A 27,094-nucleotide genomic window follows, 5' to 3' on the forward strand; every position below is an offset into this window, starting at 1 on the left:
TTGTAAAACCCTCCTCCGAAGGCCCCACTCTCGTCGGCGAGAGTGGTCTATTCTTTGATTGCGCAAAGGTGTACAATGCGTATGCAATGGACTATGCAACTTGGTCTATGCCGATGACGACGACGGTGACGACGACGACGATGACGATGACGACGATGGCTGAAATCTGAGATCTTCTAAACGCTGAATTTCGGGACTGTTTCGGTGGCTGAAAATGACTGTTTTGGCTGCGTTTTCTTGGCTGAATAATGAGGTTTCTTAGGGCTGAAAACTGATGGTCTTTACGGGCTGAATCTGCTACACTTTACGTGAATAATGCCTGTCTTAATTTGCTGCTGAAATCCAAAAACGCCAGGGGCTGAAATTGGTCCTTCTGTCGCCGGGGTTCTGCAAATGCAAAAACGCTAGGCTGATCTGCTGTGTCGTGATGACGCCGGGGCTGATCTGCTGTGCACAAATCGCCAAGGCTGATCTGATGCAAAAACGCTAGGTCTTCTGTGGAGAAAACGCCAGAGCAGTCGCGGGGGTTGGTCTTGCTGAGAAGTTGCCTGTTGAGCAAGGTGCTCCTGCTGCCTCTTTGCGAGAAAGTGCTAACTTGGGTTTGCTTATATATTAACTTAGCAAAATTGCCCTACCTACTTTTGTTGGAAAGTCGCTTAAAAATAATAAGTGAAAATTCCAATAAATAGGAAAATAGACTAAATGCACTGGAAAATTTCCCTAACTGATGCTAATGGATTCTGATGGGAATTCCGATGATCATGCTATGTGCAGCCGGAGGATATGCATCTATGCTAAGTGGCTAGGTATGCACGGTCTACGACTAGACTCACAAAAGTGCCAGATCACTGCTAATCTAAACTAACTGAACTGACTGAACCCTGCTGTGGTGTAGCTTGTCCCACGCCGTACACATAGGGTTGGGACCCACAGACACATAGGGTTGGGATGTGTCACGTGACATCCCCTCCTTTTCAAAGTGAGGTACTGGTACCGAACTGTATGGCGTCGAGGGAGATCGCCAACAACATCCGGAATCCTGGAAGGGACTCTTCGCCGGCCCACTCTGCTGTGTGGGTCGAGCGGTACTTGAGCTTCATAAAGGTCAGCAACGCTTGCTTCTTTGGGCCGCGCCAGAAGCGACACAAAGTCTTTTGTGGCTCCTTCGATGCTTCAACTTCGTCTAGAATCCTGCGTCTTTCGTCTTCAAGAATCTCCATGGCTGAAAATTCCTGAACCCATCTCCAACACAAAACCATGAACATACCTATTCCATGTAAAGTGAAGGAAAAAAATCTTGTCTTCTCTAAAGACTGTGTATGCAATGTCGATGAACATAGAGACGGAGTGGCAACCCGTTCATCAAAAACATGCAAACAATGCGATCGAATCTTTTCTGTTTGATCAAAATCAATCAACTGTGGCAAATCACAATGGAAATGCCTATGCTTGGTGCTCATACAATCATGTGCTCTTTCGGAAACTGTGTCATGCCAAGGAAGAGACATGGAATGTGACGTCCTGACATACAAACTTTTCAGCTTTTCATGCACAATCCGCATACATTTGTGCTCATCCATGAGAGAAACGTGCTCAACATGCAATATGTTATGCCTAGTAAAAGGGATCACATAACGATGCTGACTAAAATATAGGAAACCTTCACGAATGAAACACTCGAACAATGCGTGCGTATCAATTATGCGAACACATAATACTTCCTGTGATGGTTCTTTGGACCAAGGCTCGAGAGCCAAGATCGGTGCTTCGAGGTCTATCGAATCTTCTTGTGGGGGTTCTTTGGACCTCGACTCAAAAGCCAAGATCGGTTCTTCGTGATTGATCGAATCTACAACGAGGTTAGCTTCGCTAGCAAAAGCATCAACTAACACATCATCCTTGTGAACAATCACATCATCTTCATGCAACTCATCATGCTTGTGAGAAATCACATCTTGATCATGCAAAGCATCATGCTTGTGAGAAATCACATCTTGATCATGCAAATCATCATGCTTGTCATTGACATCCAAATCATCATGCTTAGCAATCAAATCATCATGCTTATTATCATGCAAATCATTGCGCTTATCATTGTCAATCAAAACATCATGCAAGTCATTGTCAATCAAATCATCATCATGCTTCAAACAATCATGCAAATCCTGTGTATCCTGCTTTGGAGAAGGAGAGACGGAGAGAGTCTCCTTTCCGTGATTCTGTGCAAAGTACGCCTGTACTTGAGAAAAAAGTCGCCAAAACTCTTTGTTTTGTCGGTCGCTTTGTTCTTGTATTGCTTTTCTTTCTGCTTTGTCTTTTGCGTGTCTGCGATCCATTTCTGCTTCTCTTGCTTTGGCTTCCAAGCGTGCTTGCTCGCTCGCACGCGCTATGGCTTGCCATTCTTTCTTGGGACTGACGCTCTATGGCTGCCATCTTTTCTTCGTAGTCACGCTCTATTTCTGCTTTTCGTTTGGCATCTCTTGCTTTGTCTTCTAACTTCTTGTCAATCATCCTCTTGTCGAAAGCCTCCATAGGAGTTAGTGCAATCGGTGCCGTAGATGGCTAAGGGTCGAAAAAACCTCCTGGTGGGGAAAATTCTTCTTCGCCTCTCTCATGCTCATCACTTCCAAGCGAAGAATCCATTCCGCTTCGAGTGATGACCATTCTGAAGTCGTGGGTTCTTGTGGGTCTTGGGGTCTTGGGTTCTTAAGTTCACGAGGAACTTGGGTTCTTGCGGGTCTTGGGTTCTTAAGTTCACGAGGAACTTGGGTTCTTGGGGGTCTTGGGTTCGTGCGGGTCTTGGGTTCTTGAGGTTTTCTTTCGCTTGCAAATCGCGTTGGAGAAAGATCTTCTCTTCACCCGAGTTCTACCCTTTTCTGCGGGCGCACCCCTTGGCGGCCTTGCGCTCACACCAAGGTTGCTTTTTCCCACCTCACGTCGATTGGCCGGCCGCTAAGTGCACGGTCCGCTCTCAATGAGTGAAAAGAGACACAAGGGAGGTTGGACAAGTCCTTCTTTCTTGGGATTCCTGTCACTCTTCAACAAAACACGATTAGGAAATGCCACGCCCAAGTAAACTTGGGTTCGTGCGATCACAACAAGCAAAAAAAAATTCTTGTGGTTCTTTCCTTGAGTAATGCAAAACACTTCCAAAGCTCTGATACCAATGTTAGGTGCAGCGGAATGAATGTTGTATTTTCTCAAGATTAGTGATCTTTATTGCTCAAGGTTCCTTTAAGTTCTTAGGAAAGAGAGCTTTCCGTCTTGTAGAGTGTTGTGGTCACGAACAAAGTGAGTGGATATTGTGCGTGCAAATGAATGAGACTGAGAGAAGGAGAGAGAAGAGATACGACACCGAGAGGTTGTAAAACCCTCATCCGAAGGCCCCACTCTCGTCGGCGAGAGTGGTCTATTCTTTGATTGCACAAAGGTGTACAATGCGTATGCAATGGACTATGCAACTTGGTCTATGCCGATGACGACGACGGTGACGATGACGACAACGACGACGACGATGGCTGAAATCTGAGATCTTCTAATCCCTGAATTTCGGGACTGTTTCGGTGGCTGAAAATGACTGTTTTGGCTGCGTTTTCTTGGCTGAATAATGAGGTTTCTTAGGGCTGAAAACTGATGGTCTTTACGGGCTGAATCTGCTACACTTTAGGTGAATAATGCCTGTCTTAATTTGCTACTGAAATCCAAAAACGCCAGCGGCTGAAATTGGTCCTTCTGTCGCTGGGGTTCTGCAAATGCAAAAACGCTAGGCTGATCTGCTGTGTCGTGATGACGCCGGGGCTGATCTGCTGTGCACAAATCGCCAAGGCAGACCTGATGCAAAAACGCTAGGTCTTCTGTGGAGAAAACGCCAGAGTAGTCGCGGGGGTTCGAGGGTTGGTCTTGCTGAGAAGTTGCCTGTTGAGCAAGGTGCTCCTGCTGCCTCTTCTGCGAGAAAGTGCTAACTTGGGTTTGCTTATATATTAACTTAGCAAAATTGCCCTACCTACTTTTGTTGGAAAGTCGCTTAAAAATAATAAGTGAAAATTCCAATAAATAGGAAAATAGGCTAAATGCACTGGAAAATTCCCCTAACTGATGCTAATCGATTCTGATGGGAATTCCGATGATCATGCTATGTGCAACCGGAGGATATGCATCTATGCTAAGTGGCTGGGTATGCACGGTCTACGACTAGACTCACAAAAGTGCCAGATCACTGCTAATCTAAACTAACTGAACTGATTGAACCCTGCTGTGGTGTAGCTTGTCCACGGACACATAGGGTCAGATGTGTCACGTGACACAAGACCTGACCCAGCTAGACACCAGGAGGACATGGATACAACCAGCACAAGAACTGGGCACGAAGATGGCTTTCTACAGAGACCACCTTCTCCAGCTTACGGAAGATGGTTTTGCGACGAGCCCCAGATACATGGATACCCACTTGTCTCATGGGATACGATGTGCTATTGGCTAGTTACGCACATCGTCTCACTAGCTACGGATTGAAACTTGGAGATACAGCGGAGTACCAGCAGAGGCCAGGACATGCCCCTTGTGTGACATGGAACCTGAGACAGAGTTGCATTATACATGCCGCTACCCCGTCTACTACGAGATACGAGGCCGCTTCCATTGCTTGTTCAGAGAGGGTTTTGGACCACTCTCAAGAGTAATGGGATACGAAGATCAAAGATGCCTGGGTTTGTTCTTGCTCGAGCTACGCAGACACAGAGAGAGCCTGATGAATGGCGAGGCTAACCAGTCTCAAAGACGGATTACAGACTTCTTCAGAGCAAACACGGGACAGCCGCAAGAGCCACTCCCACAACAGAGCTCCCCCTAGTCTCACGCCAGAGGCACACTGATCGACCGAGCGATTGAACTGGGGAAATCCAGGCACCCATGACTACGAAGGACTACACAGCATTGACGGAGGCTACGTCAAAAGATTCAGAGCACGTTGGCCAGGCATGCACGACGCCCGGTCAGACTACTAACCATGGAGGAAATTGATGAGATTCGCCAACGACCGATGCTAGATCTTTTGTGATTCAGCTATTGTCACCAGGAGGTGTATTTTTCCTGTTGCCTTCCGTAAATAAGTACTAGATATTTTTATTTATTTTTATTTTTACTTGTTTTCCCTGGGACCCTTGAAAAGGTGCAAGTGGACATTGTATGGCCAGTGTGAAACGGTTGCGGCCGAATAGGTTTCTCACATCGAGAGTCTAGGTCGGTCAGTCTGGGACTGGTCGGGCCAGTTAGCACTGAATTCGGATGAGTATGGAAGCCTGTGTGCGCCAAATGAAGTCTGGGCCACTCGGAAAGTCACTTATAACTTTATAAGTCAGTGGGAACTAGAGAATTAACTCAAAGGGGCAAACTAGACACTTGGCAGGAGGAGAGCTGCGTGCAGGACACCTCCGCTGGAGGGGGCGCCCAATTTGAGAGAGGAGGCTGATTTTTACTCTAAGTGAGCTACAGTGTGTGTGTGAGTAGTGGGTGCAGGTCTACAGCTTTAATGGAAAGCTTGCCTTCTCCTCTGTCTCATGTAGCGCGATGATTTGCTCTCGTGCATCTCTCTCTCCCCTTTGGCACATATGGTAATGCCCCACTAGATGGGCTACTCAGTTGAACATGTACAGTTTTGGGGGTTTATGCGCGTTTGCCAAGGCAAGAGCCTTCTGAACAGGAACCGGATTAGCTAATTGCTAATCCCCCACAGGTACGCACAGTTCCATCGCGAAAGATTGCGAGTTCGGAGAGTTTTCTCGCGTGAAAACTCGTCCAATTCACAAGGAAACTGTCCCATTGCGTGCGGGAGCCCTTGGGACACGCATAGGCATGTTCGCTCCGCTAAAAACGATCCGAAACAGCGAATTACAGCCTGCTGTGTTTTTCTGCAGGTTTAGGGTTTCGCACCTAAACTGCAAGGGAACACCGGGGGAGTCTCGTGAGAGCCTTGGGATGCGTGTACAGGCTTTTGGGCACCCGGCAGTGAAAAACAGGGAATTACAGCCTGCTGAAATTCTATGACAGCTCGCCAGAAAGCTTCCAGATAGCGAGGGAATCCGTCCTAGACAGGTGCTTTTGACCTACAGGGGTTTTTGCGCCGTTATGCTGCCAAAATCAGGTCGAAAACCTGCGTTTTCAGCCCTCGCCAGGTTTGGACAGCTTTGTGAAAGCTTGTGCGAAGTGGTCGGATCGTCTACTTTAATTTGAATAAAGAAATACCGAAAGGGGCGCCAGTCTTTGGGGCCTACAGGGTGTCAATCTCGTGCGCGAAGTGACATTCTAGTCTCTAGACGCAACTGTGTTCTCTTCCCTGCTCAGTGCTCTGTGTAAAGTTAAGAGGTAATTGAAATAGTACCGCCCTCTACGTTGTACAGGCCGGTTATATGGTTCCATCGACGGGATAGTCACTTTTTCTTCAAAAAGTGCAGCGTGGATTGTTGTGGGTGAAAGCAACACAGAGCTTGTCGATATGGCAGAGAAGAGATACCAAGTACCTGAAGAGGGATCTTCCTCACATGGCACGGAGAAAGTTCCTTCAACTCTTCAAGAAGAGGACAAGTTGTTTAGAACTCAACTGCGTTGTTGCATGGACATGTTTCAGCAGTTGGCTAACAATCCAAGGATGCAGGAGTTCTTACATGCTCCGACACAGGATTTTCAGCCTCCTACATAGGGCACGACTGAGCCGTTGCATGAAAAGGAGATTTCCAATGCGCAGAGGACTCATGATGCTCGAGGGAAAGCCCATGTGGTTGAGCAACTAGCGGTGTCCAATGATCCAAAGCAGCTTGCTTTAGCTGGACAGGAACCGTTTGTGAATGGTCAAGGGAGTAATGAACACGCTGTGCGTCAGACCCTTCCATTACCTAATACTTATCCTGGTTATTTTGGAGGTGGTTCAGTGTTTCAAGCTATGGCTGGACCTTCCACAGGTTATATGCCAGGGAATGTGTTCGGGACAATGCAAACAGGCATGGGTAACCCTATGTACGCGAACATGGGTGTCCAACCAGGTTTTCAAGGTGCCTACGGCCAGTTTCGAGTGCCTGGAACACAATTTGGTATGGCTGGTTTTTCGCAGCCATACGTACAAAATGCAGATATGACAGGGAAAACAGTTGATGCGAGTGCTGGAATGAACACTCATGGAGCACCACTGTTACAGGCACCTGTTTATGATAATGTGGCTCCTTTGAGTCAGCCTAAGGATTACAAGGAAGGTGGGCAGGGAGTGAAGTTTGAAACTTTCAGAGGAACTGAGGACCAATTGAAGGCTTTGACCTTCATACAGCAGTTCGATGCAGCTTATGCTGCAGGCAACTTCACGGAATCTTCAAAGATACGCAAGGCTGCCACTTTCCTGAAAGGGAATGCGCTTCAATGGTGGACCGCATTGTTTAACCAAGGTCAAGCCCCAACAACGTGGGTCCAATTCAAACAGTTTTTTGCGCCTGCATGGTTGACAAACACTTTTGAAGTGGATGTGATGACAGAATGGCACGAGTTGAATGCTAAACAGTGTGCGAATTTGGAAGAGTACAATAAATAGTTTTGGGCCGCACTGTTGCCAGTCACCTCTTACAGGTTTGTGCCATTGTCAGAACAGATTGAGAAGTACTGTTGCGGATTGCCCAAGAAAATCAGGGACTACTGCACAAAGACTACTGTCATGAATATGTTTCAGTTGATAGAGAATGCAAGAGTGGCCAGCAATCTGTCGAAGGGAGATTCCGATGGATTTAATAGCCACAAGAAAGGGTCCCAGGGCAAAAAGTTTTCAGCCAAGGGCAATGTTGCAGCAAAGCCTTCTGAGTCTCCTGCAAAGAAGCCCTCCACTGAAGAAGCTGATACGTCCAAGAAGCAGTCTAAATCTCCTTCGGAACGAGGACAAGGACAAAAAAGGCATTTTTCTGGCAAAACTTTTCAAGAAAGGAAAGCTCTTAGGGAGGCCAAGAAATGCTACATTTGTGAACAGGAAGGACACTTTGCAAATGAGTGCCCACAGAAGAAGTCACAGGATAAGGATGACAAGTCAGACCATAAAGGGAAGAAGCCAAAGCCGAGTGCAGGACTTGTTCCAGATTTGGTTGGAGATCAGCCAAACACAGATGCCACGGAGCTGTGCAAAGCTTGGGGCAAAGTTAGAGACCAGACAGTGCTGGTTTTCTTTGATCCAGGAGCCCGTGCAAATTTCATATCACCAGAATTGGCATCAAAGTTGGGCATTCGTGCAGAGGGGATGGGTATGACAGGCGAAGCAGGTTTGGCATGCCCAGGACATTCAGAGCCTGTTACTCCCATTCTGGGAAAGCTTCGTCTGCACATTCAGAGTTATGTCGATGCGGAAGAGTTTCATATTATGCCACTTGAGGACTGTGATGTGTTACTGGGTATCCCATGGTGTTACAGGTTGCATGCTATGGTGGATACTTACAACAGAAAGATTACCCTTGTACATAGAGGAAAGACTCATGTCCTTGATGTAAAGCTTAAAGGCGAGTCTGTTCCAGTTGTTTCTGCTTCTGCTATTTCATCTGTAATAAAGAATCATCTTTCTGCGTACTTGATCTTTGCAAAAGAAGTACCTCAAGTTGTATCTAATTTGTCTACCTTAGATAAAGACAGGTCAGCTTTTTTGAGTGGTTTCAGTGATTGTTTTTCGGACTCTTTGCCAGGGGAGTTACCTCCTGAGAGACCTGAGGATCATACTATAGATCTTGTGCCAGGTTCTAGTCCACCGAATAGACCACCATACAAGGTTAGTGCAGCCCAGTAGAAAGAGATTATGAGTCAGGTCAACGAGCTTTTAGAGAAGGGGCTGATTCAGCCCAGTTTATCCCCTTTTTGTTCGCATGTACTCTTAGTGCAGAAGAAGGATGGTTCATGGCGCATGTGCATTGACTATCGCGCCTTGAATAAGAATACCATCAAGAACAGGTTCCCCATACCGAGGATAGATGACATTCTTGATCGGCTTGAGGGAGCGTCATTGTTTACAAGAATAGACCTAAAGAGCGGGTATCATCAGATACGCATTAGGCCAGAAGATGTCCATAAGACTGCGTTCAAGACAACATTTGGTCTCTATGAGTTTCTTGTCATGCCATTTGGTCTCACAAATGCTCCTGCCACATTTAATAGAATGATGGACAGAATTTTTAGACCACATAGAAACTTCGTGGGTACCTTCTTTGATGACATGATTGTCTACTCAAAGTCTGAAGAGGAGCATAGGGATCACTTGACCGCAGTTTTCAATGAGCTACGCAAGAATAGGCTACTCATTAATGCGAAGAAAAGTGAGTTCTTTTTGCAAGAGATTCACTTCCTTGGGCACATTGTTTCAAAGGATGGGGTACGCATGGATCCCGCTAAAGTGGAAGCAATTAGGTCATGGCCAAACTTGAAGTCCGTACATGACATTCGAAGCTTTCTAGGCTTATGTTCCTATTACAGGAGGTTCATCCGAAATTTTGCTGAGATTGCTTCTCCACTCCATGCACTGCAAGGAAAAGGAGTTACTTTCAAGTGGGCAGCCAAGGAAATTTTAGCGTTCAAACACTTGAAAGAGAAGCTGACTTCAGATCCGGTAATTATTTTGCCAGATCTTTCTAAACCTTTTGTGGTTCAATGTGACGCGTGTGGCCATAGTCTTGGTGCAGTTCTAATGCAGAATGGCCGAGTAGTCGCATATGAGAGCAGAATTCTTTTGAAGACTGAAAGGAACTTGCAAGTCTATGAGAAAGAATTGCTCGCAGTAATTCATGCTCTCACTAGTTGGAAACACTATTTGCTAGGGGCTGATTTTGTTGTCCAAACGGATCATCAAACCTTGCGATATTTTCTTACACAGACAAAGTTGTCCGAGAAGCACATGCGATGGGCAAACATCTTGTCAATGTTCCATTTTCAGATTGTGCATGTGCAAGGGAAAAAGAACGTGGTGGCTGATGCGTTGTCACGAAAGCCCCAAATTTCAGCAGTGTCAATTCCGTACCATTGTGAACTAGACGAAATGAAGACACAATATGCTGAAGATTCAGATTTTGCAAGGATCTATGACCAGCTTGTTGATGGGCAACATCATGAGCACTATATGCTTAAGAATGACTTTCTCATGATGCATGGAAAGTTATGCGTTACTAAACAGTTACTGCCAAAGATTTTGATGGAAAGTCATGCTCCACCTTATGTTGGGCATCGTGGAATTGATGCGACAGTGAAAGGGGTTGAGGCATTCTTCTATTGGCCAGCTTTGCGTCAAGATGTTGACACATTTGTAAGATCATGCTTAATATGCCAAAAAGTCAAATTTGACAGACAAAAGTAACCGGGATTGTTGCAGCCATTGCCAATCCCTGATAGGCCATGGGAAAGTATAGCAATGGACTTCATCTTTGATCTTCCAAGGACGCAAACAGGAAATGATGGGATTTGGACTATCATTTGTAGGTTCACTAAGCAGGCCCATTTCATTCCTGTTAGGAAGAAGATAAAGCCAGAACACATGGTCAAGATATTCATGAGCAATATCTTTAAATATCATGGGATGCCTCAGTCAATTGTCAGTGATAGGGATCCACGTATGACGAGTCTTTTCTGGAAGGCATTGTTTGAGAACATGGGCACTACGCTCAAGTTCTCTTCTTCGTTTCATCCGCAAACTGATGGACAGTCAGAAGAGGCAAATTCTATTGTCTTGGACTTGCTCAAATGTTATGTCTCAGAGCACAAGGCAACTTGGGAACACCATCTCCCATTGGTTGAATATGCTTACAATAACACTGTGCATACGTCAACAGGTAAGGCACCATTTGAGATAGTGGAAGGAGGGAAGAAAGTCCCGCCCATTTTGCAGACTAAGGACAAGATTTTTGAGGCAGACAAGTATGTCCAAGATATGGATGAAACATACAGGAAGATAAAGATTGCTCTTGAGAAGACTCAGGCTAAGCAAAAGAAAGCTGCTGATCGTCACCGTCGTGAACTTGTATTTTCACTTGGTGATTGGGTGCTTTTGCGCTTTGAAAAGGCCAGGTTAAGGAAAAGGAAAGGCAAGGAACGCTTGTTTCCTAAGCTCAGTATGCGATATTATGGTCCTTTTCAGATTTCAGAAAAGATCAGCGATGTAGCTTACAGGTTAAAGCTACCAAAAGGCTGGAAAATACATAATGCTTTTCATGTCAGCCTTCTAAGACCCTTTGTTGGTGATGTGCCAGAGAATATGCTTGATGAGGAACAACCCGAAGTGGAAGAATTGGATGAAATCCTTGTTCTTGAACAGATATTGGCACATAAAGAAAGAAAGGTTAGAGGAAAAGTTGCAAGACGCTATTTGGTGAAGTTCAAGAACCATCCATCATTGGATACTAAATGGATGGAAGAGTTTGAATTGCTTGATTCACCTCAGCTATTGCAATTGTATCTTGAAGCCTTTCAAATGGAACCCACAGTGACTTGATGTAGACTTTTTGGAGCAAGGCAAGAGCATTGTTCATGATGCTCAAGAGAGTAGTTAAGCAAATGTATCTACTCTTTCCATACAGAATTTAGCTAGAGAAGTTTGTGCTTGAGAGTACACTAGAAGACTTCTATGCTTGATATATGTGTCGTAGCCAGGTTGGTGGGATTGTTTAATCGTCCAACGCTACATTTCCGGAAGCATGTATATCTTGGATTCCCATCATAGAATATATGTGATATCACGAGATACTGCATGTATTATTGCCATGCAAGCGAGGTCGCTTGCAGTATTTCAAGGGTGGGATGTGTCACCAGGAGGTGTATTTTTCCTGTTGCCTTCCGTAAATAAGTACTAGATATTTTTATTTATTTTTATTTTTACTTGTTTTTATTTCCCCGGGACCCTTGAAAAGGTGCAAGTGGACATTGTATGGCCAGTGTGAAACGGTTGCGGCCGAATAGGTTTCTCACATTGGGAGTCTAGGTCGGTCAGTCTGGGACTGGTCGGGCCAGTTAGCACTGAATTCGGATGAGTATGGAAGCCTGTGTGCGCCAAATGAAGTCTGGGCCACTCGGAAAGTCACTTATAACTTTATAAGTCAGTGGGAACTAGAGAATTAACTCAAAGGGGCAAACTAGACACTTGGCAGGAGGAGAGCTGCCTGCAGGACACCTCCGTTGGAGGGGGCGCCCAATTTGAGAGAGGAGGCTGATTTTTACTCTAAGTGAGCTACAGTGTGTGTGTGAGTAGTGGGTGCAGGTCTACAGCTTTAATGGAAAGCTTGCCTTCTCCTCTGTCTCATGTAGCGCGATGATTTGCTCTCGTGCATCTCTCTCTCCCCTTTGGCACATATGGTAATGCCCCACTAGATGGGCTACTCAGTTGAACATGTACAGTTTTGGGGGTTTATGCGCGTTTGCCAAGGCAAGAGCCTTCTGAACAGGAACCGGATTAGCTAATTGCTAATCCCCCACAGGTACGCACAGTTCCATCGCGAAAGATTGCGAGCTCGGAGAGTTTTCTCGCATGAAAACTCGTCCAATTCACAAGGAAACTGTCCCATTGCGTGCGGGAGCCCTTGGGACACGCATAGGCATGTTCGCTCCGCTAAAAACGATCCGAAACAGCGAATTACAGCCTGCTGTGTTTTTCTGCAGGTTTAGGGTTTCGCACCTAAACTGCAAGGGAACACCGGGGGAGTCTCGTGAGAGCCTTGGGATGCGTGTACAGGCTTTTGGGCACCCGGCAGTGAAAAACAGGGAATTACAGCCTGCTGAAACTCTATGACAGCTCGCCAGAAAGCTTCCAGATAGCGAGGGAATCCGTCCTAGACAGGTGCTTTTGACCTACAGGGGTTTTTGCGCCGTTATGCTGCCAAAATCAGGTCGAAAACCTGCGTTTTCAGCCCTCGCCAGGTTTGGACAGCTTTGTGAAAGCTTGTGCGAAGTGGTCGGATCGTCTACTTTAATTTGAATAAAGAAATACCGAAAGGGGCGCCAGTCTTTGGGGCCTACAGGGTGTCGGTCTCGTGCGCGAAGTGACATTCTAGTCTCTAGACGCAACTGTGTTCTCTTCCCTGCTCAGTGCTCTGTGTAAAGTTAAGAGGTAATTGAAATAGTACCGCCCTCTACGTTGTACAGGCCGGTTATAGCTATCCCAACTAGCCACCCATTTTTACTTAGTTTTCTACTTAGCTCACATCGACCAATCTAGAATCCCATAATATATATCTTTGTTTTGTACTGTTGTTAGGTTATTTTGTTACTCTCACTTTGTATCAGATCCACCACCTTGTAACTTTCTGGTCTCATAGGTCACTATGGCCTATTAAAGACATTAATACAACATTTCATTTCATTTTCTCTCTCTCTCTCTCTCTCTCTCTCTCTCTCTCTCTCTCTCTCTCTCTCTCTCTCTCTTTCCCCGCCCTCGCCCCCGCCCCCACCACTTTGTAACTTTTGGGCCTCATAGGTCATTATGGCCTTTTGAAGACTTTAATATAACATTTCATTTCATTTCTACCATACTTTACACCCCCTCCCCCCCCTCTCCTTCACTTCTGTTTTCGAGACACACACACACACACACACACACAGCTGAGCATATTGAGGGCACCTGGCCACACCGCCTCCTGCTCCACCACTCGTCGCAATTGCCGCCAGTGTGGCTTGACTAGAGCCAAACTTCAGAGGGAGGTGTTGTTGGGGGACGTCACTCACAGACAGTCACAGATTCACTTCCGACGCCTGGTGCGGCGGAAGAAGAGGGCTTTTTTGGCTCGACTCGAGCAGGATCTATATCAGCTATTCTTGAGTCAGGACTCGCGTGAGGCGTGGCAGCTCTTTCATGAGCAGCCCCCCCCCCCCCCCCCCTGCTATTTCCTCCACAGAGACCTGGGGTCAATACACATCATCTTTGTACACAGTACCTGGACAGCCGGCCCTTCCCAACCCCCCCGATCCATGCCCACACGCATGTGTCTTTTTCACCGCTGAGATGGTGAAGAAATCTATTGACAGGATGAAGACTGGGAGAGCATATGATCATGATGGCCTAGTCGCTGAGCATTTCATGCATGCCAAAGACCTACTAGCACAGCTTCTAACAGTTATGTTTAACCGGGCCATGTGTGAGGCTATCTACAATCGTACCTATCTTCAAATCAGGAGACCCCATGGAGCCTGGGAATTATCGCACTATTATGATTGGGCACACACTGGCACGGTTGTATGCATCCATTCTAGAGCAACAGCTGAGTAGATGGGCAGAGGGAAGGGATACATGCAACTGGGCAGGCAGGATTCAGGAGAGGCTTCTCTACTCTTGACCATATCCTAACACTCAGGGCCATCATCGAAGAAGGCAGATCTCATGGGAGACGGATCTATTGTAGCTTTGTGGACTTCCGCAAAGCTTTCGACACAGTACCCAGAGCTAGACTGATGCGCAGACTACAAGAAATGGGAGTACCCACAGAACTCATTTGGGGGATCATGGCATTGTACAGATCAGTAGTAGGGCATGTACGCACCCCAGAGGGACTTTCTACACCGGTTCACTCCACTATTGGGGTGAAGCAGGGCTGCCCGCTCTCTCCTACTCTTTTCAGTATGTATGTGGATGAAGTTTCTGACTACATTGACAGCGATGGGGATAAAGGTGCTCAGTTGGCAGGGACATGGATTCCACCTTTGTTATATGCTGATGACATAGTGTTGATCTCCGAATCCCCAGAAGGAATGCAACGTCAATTGGATGCTCTGCATACGTTTGCCCACGAAAGTGGTTTGTCTGTCAACCTAGGTAAAACCAAGGTTATGGCCACTCCACAGTGGATCAGGAGGTCAGCACCTACATTCACATACGGCCAGGAGACTGTGGAGTACACAGACGCTTACACTTACCTTGGAGTGGTTTTTAGCGGACCTGCATTCTCACTCAGAAGAGCAGCAGAGACTAGACTTACTAGAGCCCACGCAGCATTGGGTAGATTGGAGAGGATGTGTTAGCAGGTTCAGTTTCAGGAGCCCCGGAAGAAGCTCTGGCTCTTTGACACCTTGGTGGCTTCAGCACTGCTCTATGGGGCTGAGATATGGGGACCTTCACTGGATCACCACGGGAGGCCGGGTCGCTCAGACGGATGGGGAAACATGGAGAAACCTCTCCTCTATGATCTCGCGGCTCATTAGAGCCAAGGCATCAGTACCACGGGCCATTATCTGAGCAGAGCTAGCGGCCCCCCCACTAGTGGTAGAGGCACTCACTAGATCAGTCTCCTTCATAAACCGCACATGGGAACTTCCCAGAGACAGATATGCTCGCATAGCACTTGAGTCCTCTCGACAGTTAACCATACAAGGAGATACAACATGCTGGTATGGGGAGATGACATCATGGTTTCAGGCACATAGACAGGCTGCCACCATTCCAGTACTCATTGGATGCACCATCTCTCATTCTTACACAGTCGGAGATCACCAAGCTCATCCGCCAAGACCTGACCCAGCTAGACACAAGGAGGACATGGATACAACCAGCACAAGAATTGGGCACGAAGATGGCTTTCTACAGAGACCACCTTCTTCAGCTTACGGAAGATGGTTTTGTGATGAGACCCAGATACATGGATACCCACCTGTCTCATGGGATACGGTGTGCTATTGGCCAGTTACGCACATCGTCTCACCAGCTACGGATTGAAACTGGGAGATACAGCGGAGTAACAGCAGCGGCCAGGACATGCCCCTTGTGTGACATGGAACCTGAGACAGAGCTGCATTATACATGCTGCTGCCCCGTCTACTACGAGATACGAGGCCGCTTCCATTGCTTGTTCAGAGAGGGTTTTGGACCACTCTCAAGAGTAATGGGATACGAAGATCAAAGATGCCTGGGTTTGTTCTTGCTCGAGCTGCGCAGACACAGAGAGAGCCTGATGAATGGCGAGGCTAACCAGTCTCAAAGACGGATTACAGACTTCTTCAGAGCAGACACGGGACATCCGCAAGAGCCACTCCCACAGCAGAGCTCCCCCCCGTCTCACACCAAAGGCACACTGATTGACCGAGCGATTGAACTGGGGAAATCCAGGCACCCACGACTGCGCAGGACTACACAGCATCGACGGAGGCTACGTCAAAAGATTCAGAGCGCGCTGGCCAAGCATGCACGACGCCCGGTCAGACTACTAACCATGGAGGAAATTGATGAGATTCGCCAACGACCGATGCTAGATCTTTTGTGATTCGGCTATCCCAACTAGCCGCCCTTTTTTGCTTAGTTTTCGGCTTAGCTCACATCGACCAATCTAGAATCCCATAATATATATCTTTGTTTTGTACTGTTGTTAGGTTATTTTGTTACTCTGACTTTGTATCAGATCCACCACCTTGTAACTTTCTGGTCTCATAGGTCACTATGGCCTTTTGAAGACGTTAATATACCATTTCATTTCATTTTCTCTCTCTCCCCCCCCCCCCTCTCTCTCTCTCTCTCTCTCTCTCTCTCTCTCTCTCTCGCGTAGAAAAACAGGCCACGCAAAACTGCTCAAAAGCAGCGCCGTAAAAACTGCCACGTCAGCAGTACGGAATTCCGTGAAATGCGCCGCAAAGCGCGGGCTCTCCGTACGGTGCCTGCCACGTCAGCAATTCCGGGGGTCATTTTCACGGGCTGTCCATGCGGGGAGGGTGTGTGTGTACAGGGCAGCCACATCACCAACTGGGCAGCCGCGTCACCAATTTGTGACATGGACAGTTGCCCTACCTAAGCTAAAATAATTCATAAGTCAAAAGCAGCCCTATAAAGGGAGCAAGACAGCCCTCACTTGAAACCAAGTTGCAAGAGATGCAGTAGCGCCAGCTGCAAGAGCAGAAGCCTCCAGCATTTTTACTCCAGATCAGCTAGCGTTTTCAGCCTGCAGTTCAGCGAGCGTTATGGGGCAGATCAGCCAGCGTTTGCAGATTCCAGCCCTAGCGCCAGCAATTGCAGCAAATCAGGCCAGCGTTTTCAGTTTTCAGCCCATCGCCATCGCGGTGGTGTGAAATCTGCGAGCATTATCTCTTGACGGATGTGGTCCGATACCTCGGTAGCCCATTGAGCCCTCCCCTCGGCCATTCTCTTGGCAGAATTGAGTGCTCCATTGTTGTCCATCATCGGCCTCGTCGAGATCTGCGTTTTCAGCCCTTCATTCCTCTCACATCGAGAGTGCAAATCAGCACCTTGGTGGCCATTCGCAATCCTACATCAAGAAGGATCCATGGTGCATCAAATCAGCCCCGGAGGTACCTCGTCTCGAGGAGTTACCGCAGCAATTGTCATCATTCGAGTAAGTAGAGTCTGCATCGAGGTATTGCATTGTGTGTACATTCCAAAGTTACGCAATCTAAAGCAAATTCCACATTGGCAGAGGTGTGGGGGGCCCTTGAGAGGGTTGGTTGGGACCCCATCGGATGTCGTTCTTCTCTTCTCTCTCTTTCTCTCTCCCTCTACACATCTCTTTTGCATTCTCTCATTCCCTCTAAACAGGGAAAGGTAAAAGGAACCATCATTCAAGTTAAAAGCGATCACTAACACAAGGAAAAGAAGTGGAGGATTTGTGGAAGTGTAAAACCTAGATCTTCACCATTTCAATTCCGTTGCACCTGACATTGGTATCAGAGCTTAGAAGACTTTGCATTAATCCGCTAATCTTTGGAAAAAAAAATCTTGAGTGTTTTAAGTGTGTTGTAGCATTTCCCCCAAGGACGCTTCTCTCACTCAAGGAGTTGCAAGACCTACCATTGTGCGTAGGACCGTGCGCCTTGAGTGTAGGAAATGCAAACACTATATACCGGGGGTTACAGTTGTGGTGCACCTGCGAGAGGGTAGTTGTGGTGCGCCTGCGAGAGGGTGTGGTCACTCGGAAAGACTTTGTAAGTTGGTGAACTTCTTTTGTTGCTTCTTCTTGTGTTGCAGCTTCTTCTTCTGTTGCTTCTTCAATTAGGGTTTAGGCCCCTTGGTCAAGATCTGCAGATTGGCTCCGTTCTTTAGTGGCTTGACACGTCAACAGTTTGTGACAGGTGTTCTAGCCCGCATTTAGGCACACCTGAGGCCCTAGAACTACTAGTTCTATTATGATGAGCACACAACTAACTAAATGATTATTTTCTAGTAAATAAGTTGATTATTTACAAAGACTAACATTGTTACATAGAGCCTACTATGAGAGGCAGTTGTGGCTGAATCTCCAAGAGATCCAAAGCCTGCTAGACTAGTCTATCCTGGGGCAACTCAAGCTGCTCTTGAACTGCCATCGACTACTGCTCCTCCTCTATCCTCTGTCCAACTGCTCTAGTACCTCATCTCGATCCTGGTCCAAAAATCTCTCCTCCAAAGGTCTTTCTGTGGGTTGCTTTGCCTCTGCCAACCTGTCTCACTACCCTTCTGTAAACAAGGATAGCCTGTGTATGTGTATGTGCCTGTTCCTGTCTACCTGCCTGTCTCTGTGTCTGCTCTACATTGTGCTGTTGCTCAGCACTCTATTGCTGCTGACTCTGCACAGGGTCCTGCTCTGATGTGGGGCTCCAGCTCAAGTCATGCCACGTCATCAATTTGTGGCATTCGGCCAAGGCCCCCAAAAATGTTCAAAAAGGGGTGAGTGTGAACATTGCCTACAAAACGCATTGTTGGCCACTTTCCAATCTTGGAATGGACCTTTGACGACTGGGAGGATACTGGAACAGGGTAGAATGCATTCCTTGTTTGAAATGCAACTTGAAACAGCACATGGCGGAACAGTCTTCAATCAGAATACATTCCCCAACTCCCGAGCACAGCAAGAGTCCAGAACAGGCATTTTCTGTTACTATGCTATCTCCTCCACAGTAGCATCAACAGCCAAGTCGAAACCATGGTGCCAATGTGAAAGGTCTGTTTGAGTAGCACCAAGAGCTCATCTGAAGCATCCTGGCAACCATGTCTGGACTCTCAAGAGCCAAACTCAAGTCTGGCGGTGACCGCGGCCCAAGATCTGCAGAATGCAACCTGTAGAATGCACTGGCCAGTAGGGAGCTTACGGGAGAAGAAAGGTGAGAGCTGATGACGCAAGAGAGAGAGAAAGAGAGAGAGGAAACACAGCAGCAGCAAGCGCAAGTACATCATGTACAGAAGTAAGAGTTTTTGCCATCTCCATGCAAAAATATATCTCCAGTTAATATTATTTCATCAGTTGAGTGCATATTGTTCCAAACCTCAACAGTACATGTCACACCGATCAAAATATTGTAAGGTATATTTCTTTGGTTACCTTGTCTGGAAGACCACCATTGACAACATAAGGTCCACGGGAGACACTTAAATTCTCAACCAGAGCCAACAGCCTCCTTTGCCCATCTGCCAGCTCCCCGTTCAATGATGCAGCTAGCGATGTTGCTGATGTTACTGCCTCCTATTCAGAGTTGTCAAATTACGGGAAAATTTAATATGAAAATTTGACTTTTGACACAGCGTGCAGGAGGACACTTGTCAAAACTTCAAAGCATTTTAATTTCACCTGCAGGGAAGAGGCAATGGCAGAAATAGCCAATTGTTGTTGTGCTTGGGTTTGGTTGTCAGCAAAGCCTTTCTGAAATGCAGCATCCACTTGTGCAAACATGGACTGACAAGACCTTTCAAAAGCAGGAATTACTGATCCCTCCAGAGAAGAGCGCAGAGCATCCTGCCACAGTGATAAAGTGTAAAAAAAATTCTAGCAACACAGGTTCCAGAAATCAGTTTGCAATCTTTAAAATCTTGAGGTAAAAGGCACAGAGAAAAATGCAAAAAACATGATTAGGAGTGCCAAAAAGAAGAATATATGTGCCGAGCTCTAGCCCTATTCATGCAATGAAGATAAGAGCAACAATTACTAGACACCTGCAATGCACTTCTGCCAGTGGTTTGAAACTGCGACTGCAACTGCCTTGACAATGAAGCTTCAATCTTGGCACCGACAGATTTTTCAAGTTGACTAATCCCTTTCTCACTGATACCCTTCTGTGAAACATACATGAAAACCAAATAAAATGGATGTCTTCTGCAGGCCAGGTAAAAGCTTTATCTGAACAAAAGCACTAATTAGGAAGCCAAACAAAGAGGTGTGATAAACAACACCTGGAACGCCTCATTTACTGACACTGTTATGCTCTTCTCAACACCGGGTGTAACCAGACGAGCAACTGAAGGGCCTAACGTAGAGAACTCCTTTTTCAATGCTCGTTCCAAGGCAACAGGTAGATCTTTATTAAGGTAGTTCGAAAGGTATGAGCTTAGCTGTTGCATTTGATCCCTATCTGCCTTTTCACGTTTGGCAAAATCTTCCTGTAAGCGTGCCCACATTGCCTCCATATGCGCTTTGAGCACCTTCTCAATGCGCTGACCAAGAACAGCTTCCACTCGCTTCACTTCTTTTGCCACGGGAACTGCTAGAATGACCTGTATTTGCTTCTGAAAATCCCTTTGCATTGCTACAAGCTGCATTCACAGCAGATAATAACAATTATACAACTCATCTCTGCTTCAGGGCCAAATACAAAATCGACTCTAAAGTAATCTGTATCGAATCAATTTGAACACAAACCTGATTAACAGATTCTTGCATTGCATTGATTTGACCTACTAACTTCGATGGTAGGACACTACTGCTACCCTTGCTCATATCTTGCTCGGAAGTGCTTGCCACACTTGACACGAGGGCTGATAAAGGTGGTGTTAAGTTCATGAGGACGTTAGTATCAGTCTTGTTTTTGTTCTTCTTCCTCCGTGTCTGGGAGGCCACAGAAAATGCTGAAGCATTCTCAACTTTGGCAGAAACTTCTTGAAGTTGCTCACTATTATCATCCCCTTTTGCCATTTGTGAGGGTTCTCTTTCCTCTGAAGCATCATGATCATCCTCGCGCTGAGCTTCCTCAGTTGTTACCGGCTCATAATCTTGAGTAAAATGTGCTGATTCCACAAGACCTGGCTCATTAACACTATCAAGAAGCGAAGCATTAGAGGTTCTATTGATCCTAGAATCTAAACCAGGGGCGCCCCTTCGCAACAACACCACCTTTTTAGAGCCCATCTCATCAGAAAGAAAGTGAGCAGTTTCATTCATTTCCTTGGTCTCAATTGTCAAGGCTTCAATATCACTTTTCCTCATATACTGTTCTGAACTAGGCATTGGTTTGATTAGCTCCTTCAAGACACCTAACCCATGAGATGAAGAGCCTGTTGGGCCTCCTTCATCCTCTATTTTGGACCTTGCCACCATAGACATAAGCTCGGAAGGTGTTATAAGATGCATTGTGGAGCTTGTGTTGCTTTGAGATTCCAGTAAAACAGGCGTATTAACTGATGGCTGCCACTCTTTGTCCTCATTCATCTTACCTGTGTCATTAAAATGTCTCCTAGGCGAAGAAGTCAGAGGGTCCCACATGGCATGATTGGGTGATAAAGCAATGCTTGGGGGAATCGTTCTCTCACCAGAATGGTCAGGCTGTTCATAAGAAGCGAGATAATCTACGTTCTCTATAGTGGAGGCGACATGAAAGATCGGCCTGTCATCCGCGGGACTTCTGGCCCTTGCTTTTGCCAGTGGCGAGCCTCTTGGGCTCCATACTGGTCCTTCAACTTGAGATGCGGGGGCAGAAATTTTTGAAACATGAACAGGAACATCTCTTGTGGACACCTCCTTGGTATCAGTTGCAGAAATCCCGATCACTCTTGAATCTGCAACAGAGACTGTGTTTATGCTGAAAGATTGACTCATAGGAAAGGACACATTATCTGAGACTCCACCCGTATCAGTCCCCTCAACAGCAATAGATCCAACGGACGACGAGGTTCCAGAAGTGGCTTGAGACGACTTGGCTTTCATGTTTTGGTTAACGTCTAGTGTATTGGAAGAGCCTTCATACAACACCAATCTGTCTGTGTTCAGGCCGCTTGTTACACAAGTACTATAAACCAAGTCATTCTCTACAGCATGCTGTTCCGCAGGTGGAAGGCATTGTGTCAAATCCAAGGAATATTGCTGGATAGCCTGCGTCTGGACACAATAGACTTGCACGAATCCATCTCCATCTTGGGCATTTTCACTAGTTGCCGTAAAGCTTAAAATAGGCCACATCACAGAAAATTCCGTGAGATAGTCTAGACGAGTTGCAGCAGGGCTAGTGCCAAAGCTGACATGTACAACATACAAAGCACTTTTTTTGGCATTCGCCAACAGAATTAGGTTTGCTTTGGGGACAACTACAACTTGGTTAAAAAATGAATCTTCCGTTTTCCCTCCTGCAGAACTTGTCAATTCAAGTGTTTGGATGCACTTCCAGTTAAATTGTCCAGATTGAGGAAACCATCCATCCCTTGTTGCAGGCACCCACAACTTGAGCTCTCGACATAAAGAACCCTGGCGGAAAGTGAACCCTTAAGTAGAGCAATCGAACCTAGAGGGATAAAAAAAAGGAGAGCGTCAATACCGCAGAGAGAAGAACAATGTGATCCGGACAAAGCGGAGCTGATAGTAAAGCAACTGCACCAACGTCCTGCCCTTGATGTGGTGTAAGCAAGGACGCATTCCGATCCTTCCACAATCTTATCTGAAATATAAACGAAGGTTAACAGCAGTTTCAAAATGGAATAGCCAATAAAAACATAATGCAGTGGTTATGCACCATTCCGTCATTGGATGCTGAAGCTGACAGACCCCATTGACTAGTCGCAAGATCGGTAACATCTCCGTCATGCTCATTGATACAGCGAATACCCTCCATCAGGTTGTGCACCGAACAATGAACTGGCTCTTCCACATCAAAGCCATCGGGAGCAGCAAGCTGCCTGACAGTTGGAATGTCCACGATAAAGACATACTTGCTCATTCCCACCACCAGGACATCCTGCATAATCAAAAGCAGTTTTTAAACCTAAACAAAATCAAAAAACCACGAATCCTGGAAAAATTTTAGTAACTGTGATGTAAGAAGCAAAAAAAAGAAAAGAAATTCCAAGCTCAGGTGGAGGGTAGGGGAATAATTGGTAAAAAATTTGGCATGAAGAGCCATGCAATGGAAAAAGATGGAGTTACTAATCACATGAAAAAGGGGCCATCTACATTTAGGACCTAAGGGCAGGATGTCCCACTCAGGATGGGCAGAAGAAGCAAACTTAATGCAAAGTACGTGGCAAATAGAGCAAACCCCTTCACCACTTTCGTAACATGAAAAAGTCCAAAGAGATTCAAGACCTGTGTATGGCAAAGCCAGCTTATACGAGGATGTATGGAATCCCAGTCTCCAAAAAAATGTAGGGCTAGTAAAATTTGATCCGTTATTTGCAACTTATTGTCATCGTCTGGGCCCTCCACAATTTTTCGAACAAAAACTCTTCCATCTGAGCTTGCACTGATAAAAACTATAAACATAAGAGGTATTAACTTAAGCAAGCCAGTACAGATAATGCTTCAAGAAATCAAACCTTGCCAAAAGGTGCACATCCTCAGAAAAAAAAGCCATATCGGTAACCCTCTGCATAAACAAGACACTCTTGTCAACATAAGTTACGAACATAGAGTCTGGAATGACTATCAATGCTAGACCAAGTACAATAGCAGGACATCAATGGGATTTTCTATGAAGGTGTAAGTGCTTGCACTTTGTCAATTTGCAAATCAGTAAGTAAACAGCTGCTCATGCCAAATAATAGAGCAGCAACAGAAACAAACCTCAGAGTGGCCCCTAAGCAGACTTCGTGATGCTGTGCTTATATTTAAAATCCGGATATGCCGATTGGGCCGCAATCCATAGCAAATGTAATTCCTATTGACTGCAATCTGCCTGCCATTGAGAAGTACAGACTGGGACATGTACATTGTGATAGGTGTAACTTCCAACTGAGGTGGCACATCCCCGGGTAGCCTTACATCGACATCATAAACCACATGTTCACCCTTTAAATATCTGCCTCTTGCAAGTTTGTTGTTAACCAGCCTCCCATAAAGAGCTGGGGCAAGACTCACAGGAGGAGCTGAAGGTACAGCAGGAGCAAAAGCTGTGGAGGGAAGAGACGCTTCCAGGCTAGACATTTGTGCAGTTGATAACGGTGGCTCCAATGTTACTGGCACATCCAAACCGCCTGTCGATTGGTAGGATAGAAGGACCTTCAAGCGTTCACTATCTACTGACGGACTTGACGGTCTTGATGAGGATTTTGTGTGAAACGAGGTCGAAGTGGGTACAGACAATGGCGGAGGTGGTGGAAGTTGATTACTGTGAATTTGATGAGGAGCAGCCAATACTTGATCATTGGAAAAAGAGGGATGCTGCTGCAACGTAGATCCATGGGCCATTAAGGAATAAGACCCAGGGATAGCACTTGTTGACTGAGGATATGACTCGGTTTGTGGAAATGAACTAGCAGGAAAATTATGGAAAGGATGACTTGAATTTCCATACGAAAGTGGAGCAAGATTGACATTCCCAGGTTGTGATAGGTTCTTGAAAAGATTTTGCACATCTGAACGTTCAGGGGACCCTGTTGTACCCATTAGATAATAATTCTTTTGAGTCTTTTAGCCTGCAGACAAGAAAAAGTAAAATTAGCAAATTTCTCTTCAAAACGTTTCCCTTTCCATCTAGTAAGACACCAAACAAATAACAAACTAGCATCACTTCTATATCGACTGCAGCACAAACCATGCTTACATGACCCATGCAACAATTACAACTAATTCTGCATCGTTATCAGGCCTCAAAGTTCTATAGCATACAAAAAAGCATGTCTCCAAATAAACAGTCCCCTCACTCTAGTAAAGCTATACCAAATGTAGTCTGTCAAGGGTATCGAATGAACAAGCAACTAGAACGACTTAGCAGTAAATTCTATGTCGATGATGTTTTCTCAAACTTCTCCTGGGGAACTTCAGCACTAGCATTTCAGAAGTGCATGCAACTCAGTCCCCAACTGCTGCCTCTTCATTTGAGATTGTTTCCTTTATGTTACCCTCGAGGCTCACTCACCCTCACTACACACAGGTGCAGCAACTATCTTATGTTTCTTTAAGTTTGTCACAAACCGATGATGTATAACTGACTGGAGCAGAGCATAACTGACTAGGAGCAGAGCTCGACCAACTGGAGTCCCCCGGAAATCATGGGGTGATATATGCTACAAAGAGTGGAGCTATACGGAAGGATGGCGTGGCAGCATCATACAGATTTGCTTGAGTGGCTGATTTTACGATGAGACTTCCTTTCTGGGCAGTAGTTAATCAAAGCAGATGCTTTTTGGCACCAGGTTCAAATAGCAGTACCCTTTCAATGTGCTTTCAAGTATTGTTGTAAATAGTAGATGACTTTCAAGTTGAGTTTAGAGCCGGTGCCTAAAAGTTAAAGGCCAGGGCTCAGTTTTAAACCCAGATTGGTGTGTGGCGTAGTTCCCCTTTCAGAGAGGAGTGGCCCTCAAGGTGAGCGCCGGGCACCCTTTGCAGTATTCCTTTATTCATTGATAAAAGAGAGTTTTAGAACTCTTTTGTGTGACGTCTACCATGTCAACTCCAAATTCAAGTTCTCAATTATTTCAGTTCTTTTGTGGTTTTTTTAAAAACCCATATCAGTGATTCTCTTGTCGGCACGCGATGCTGGCCGGAAACAGTGGTATCAGAGCTCAGCATTTACGTTTCCACCCATCAAACCAATCCTCTTTCCCTTACAGATTTTGCAACTAGATTAACCATGGACTATAAAGCGGAAGATAATTCAAATCTCTCACCGGTTGGTGAACTGCCATGTCATCACTTTGTGACCCCTGGGCCCTGTCGGAAAGGGACCCATAAGTTAAAACAACTTAGAAAATCACTTTTCATCTGCTAGGTGCTAGGGGGTGTCCAGGTGGTCATGCCACGTGTCACAAGACGGGCGCCATGTGCCAATAGAAAAGAACAGACTGAACAGACTTCTAGCACTTCAATAACAACTGAACTTAGAGAGAGAGAGAGAGACGACACCCGACACGGAGTGGCGGAATTCCACCCCAGAGAGTATTGGCCCCAAACCTTGGCATCCCTTTCGGTATTTCTTTATATTGCATCAACATAGTACAAGCCGGTACTCCAGACTCTGCACCTCCTCCGGGAAGCATGCCAAAGAATGAGCCCATGGCCTCATATTTAAAGGCCCTAGGCCCCAAAAGCAGTTTACATGAAAAGCCTTCAAACTCAAAAGCTTCTGTCCAAAAGCAATGCCAAAAAGCTGTCAGCGTAAATCACGGAATTCCGTACAACTGCCACGTCAGCAATCAGCACAAAAACACGAAAATCCGTACAGTCTGCCACGTCACCATGTCAGCACAAATTCCGGATTTTCCGTACAGCTGCCACGTCATCATCTACTACGTAAGTCTTTCTCTGTGTGTGTGGGTTTGTTTTGCTTTATTTTAATTCCTTTATGTCACTGGGGCTCCATCGAACAGGGTCCCCATAAGTTGGTAGGACTTCTTCTTCTGTTACTTGTTCTTCTCAAGGTTTAGGCTCCTCGGCCGTGATCTGAAGGTTGGCTCTGCTCTTCAGTGTCTGGACACGTAGCAGTTTGTGACATCCCCCCTTCTTGAAAGAAAGTAATCGTCCGCGATTACAGCATATCTGCAAAACAACTCAAGTTAGCTCAAAAATTTTCCGAGGGACATTCCGAGGGACAATCAATTTGTTCTTTTTTTGGTTAAGGAGTTGGCTTCTCCTTTCGGTATTTCTTTTGATCAAGGAGTTGGCTTCTCCTTTCGTCCAGGTCGAAACTCTTGATATTCCGACGTAGTAAAATTAGCCATCACACCCAGATCGCATTGATCTTCCACAGGTGTCTTGATGCACTAAAATTACATACCCAGGCAATCTCATCCAATCAGGAACATTCAGCACATGGCACATCACAATGCAACACAAATGCTCACATATGCATGTTACAAGACCTATATAGAAACATAAAGCCGCCGATGAACACTCCTCCCGCATAACCTAACAAGGTCCGGGTCGGGAGATATTCAATGACTCCCTCATCACTCCCCCGCATAACCTAAAAAAGCCCGGGCCAAGAGATATAGAGGCCTTTTACAACCAAACGT

General features: G+C 46.0%; 1 protein-coding gene across 1 annotated transcript in view; it reads right to left on the reverse strand.

Moving 5' to 3' along the window:
• The window catches only part of LOC147454515 (varicose-related protein-like), a 97,648-nt gene that overhangs the window by 35,734 nt on the left and 34,820 nt on the right, over positions 1 to 27,094 (reverse strand). The window contains exons 2-11 of the mRNA XM_086516447.1: positions 23,706 to 24,556; positions 23,459 to 23,508; positions 23,229 to 23,385; positions 22,660 to 22,881; positions 22,465 to 22,584; positions 20,580 to 22,394; positions 20,114 to 20,473; positions 19,877 to 19,996; positions 19,515 to 19,679; positions 19,269 to 19,409 (exon numbers count right to left, since the gene is read on the reverse strand). Coding sequence (XP_086372573.1) covers positions 19,269 to 19,409; positions 19,515 to 19,679; positions 19,877 to 19,996; positions 20,114 to 20,473; positions 20,580 to 22,394; positions 22,465 to 22,584; positions 22,660 to 22,881; positions 23,229 to 23,385; positions 23,459 to 23,508; positions 23,706 to 24,527 — 3,972 coding nt within the window. The 5' untranslated portion in view covers positions 24,528 to 24,556. The remainder of the gene's footprint in view (positions 1 to 19,268; positions 19,410 to 19,514; positions 19,680 to 19,876; positions 19,997 to 20,113; positions 20,474 to 20,579; positions 22,395 to 22,464; positions 22,585 to 22,659; positions 22,882 to 23,228; positions 23,386 to 23,458; positions 23,509 to 23,705; positions 24,557 to 27,094) is intronic.

Source organism: Adiantum capillus-veneris, chromosome 7 (genome assembly GCF_014529385.1).
Source record: "Adiantum capillus-veneris isolate H3 chromosome 7, ASM1452938v2, whole genome shotgun sequence".
In the NCBI taxonomy this organism is placed as follows: domain Eukaryota; kingdom Viridiplantae; phylum Streptophyta; class Polypodiopsida; order Polypodiales; family Pteridaceae; genus Adiantum; species Adiantum capillus-veneris.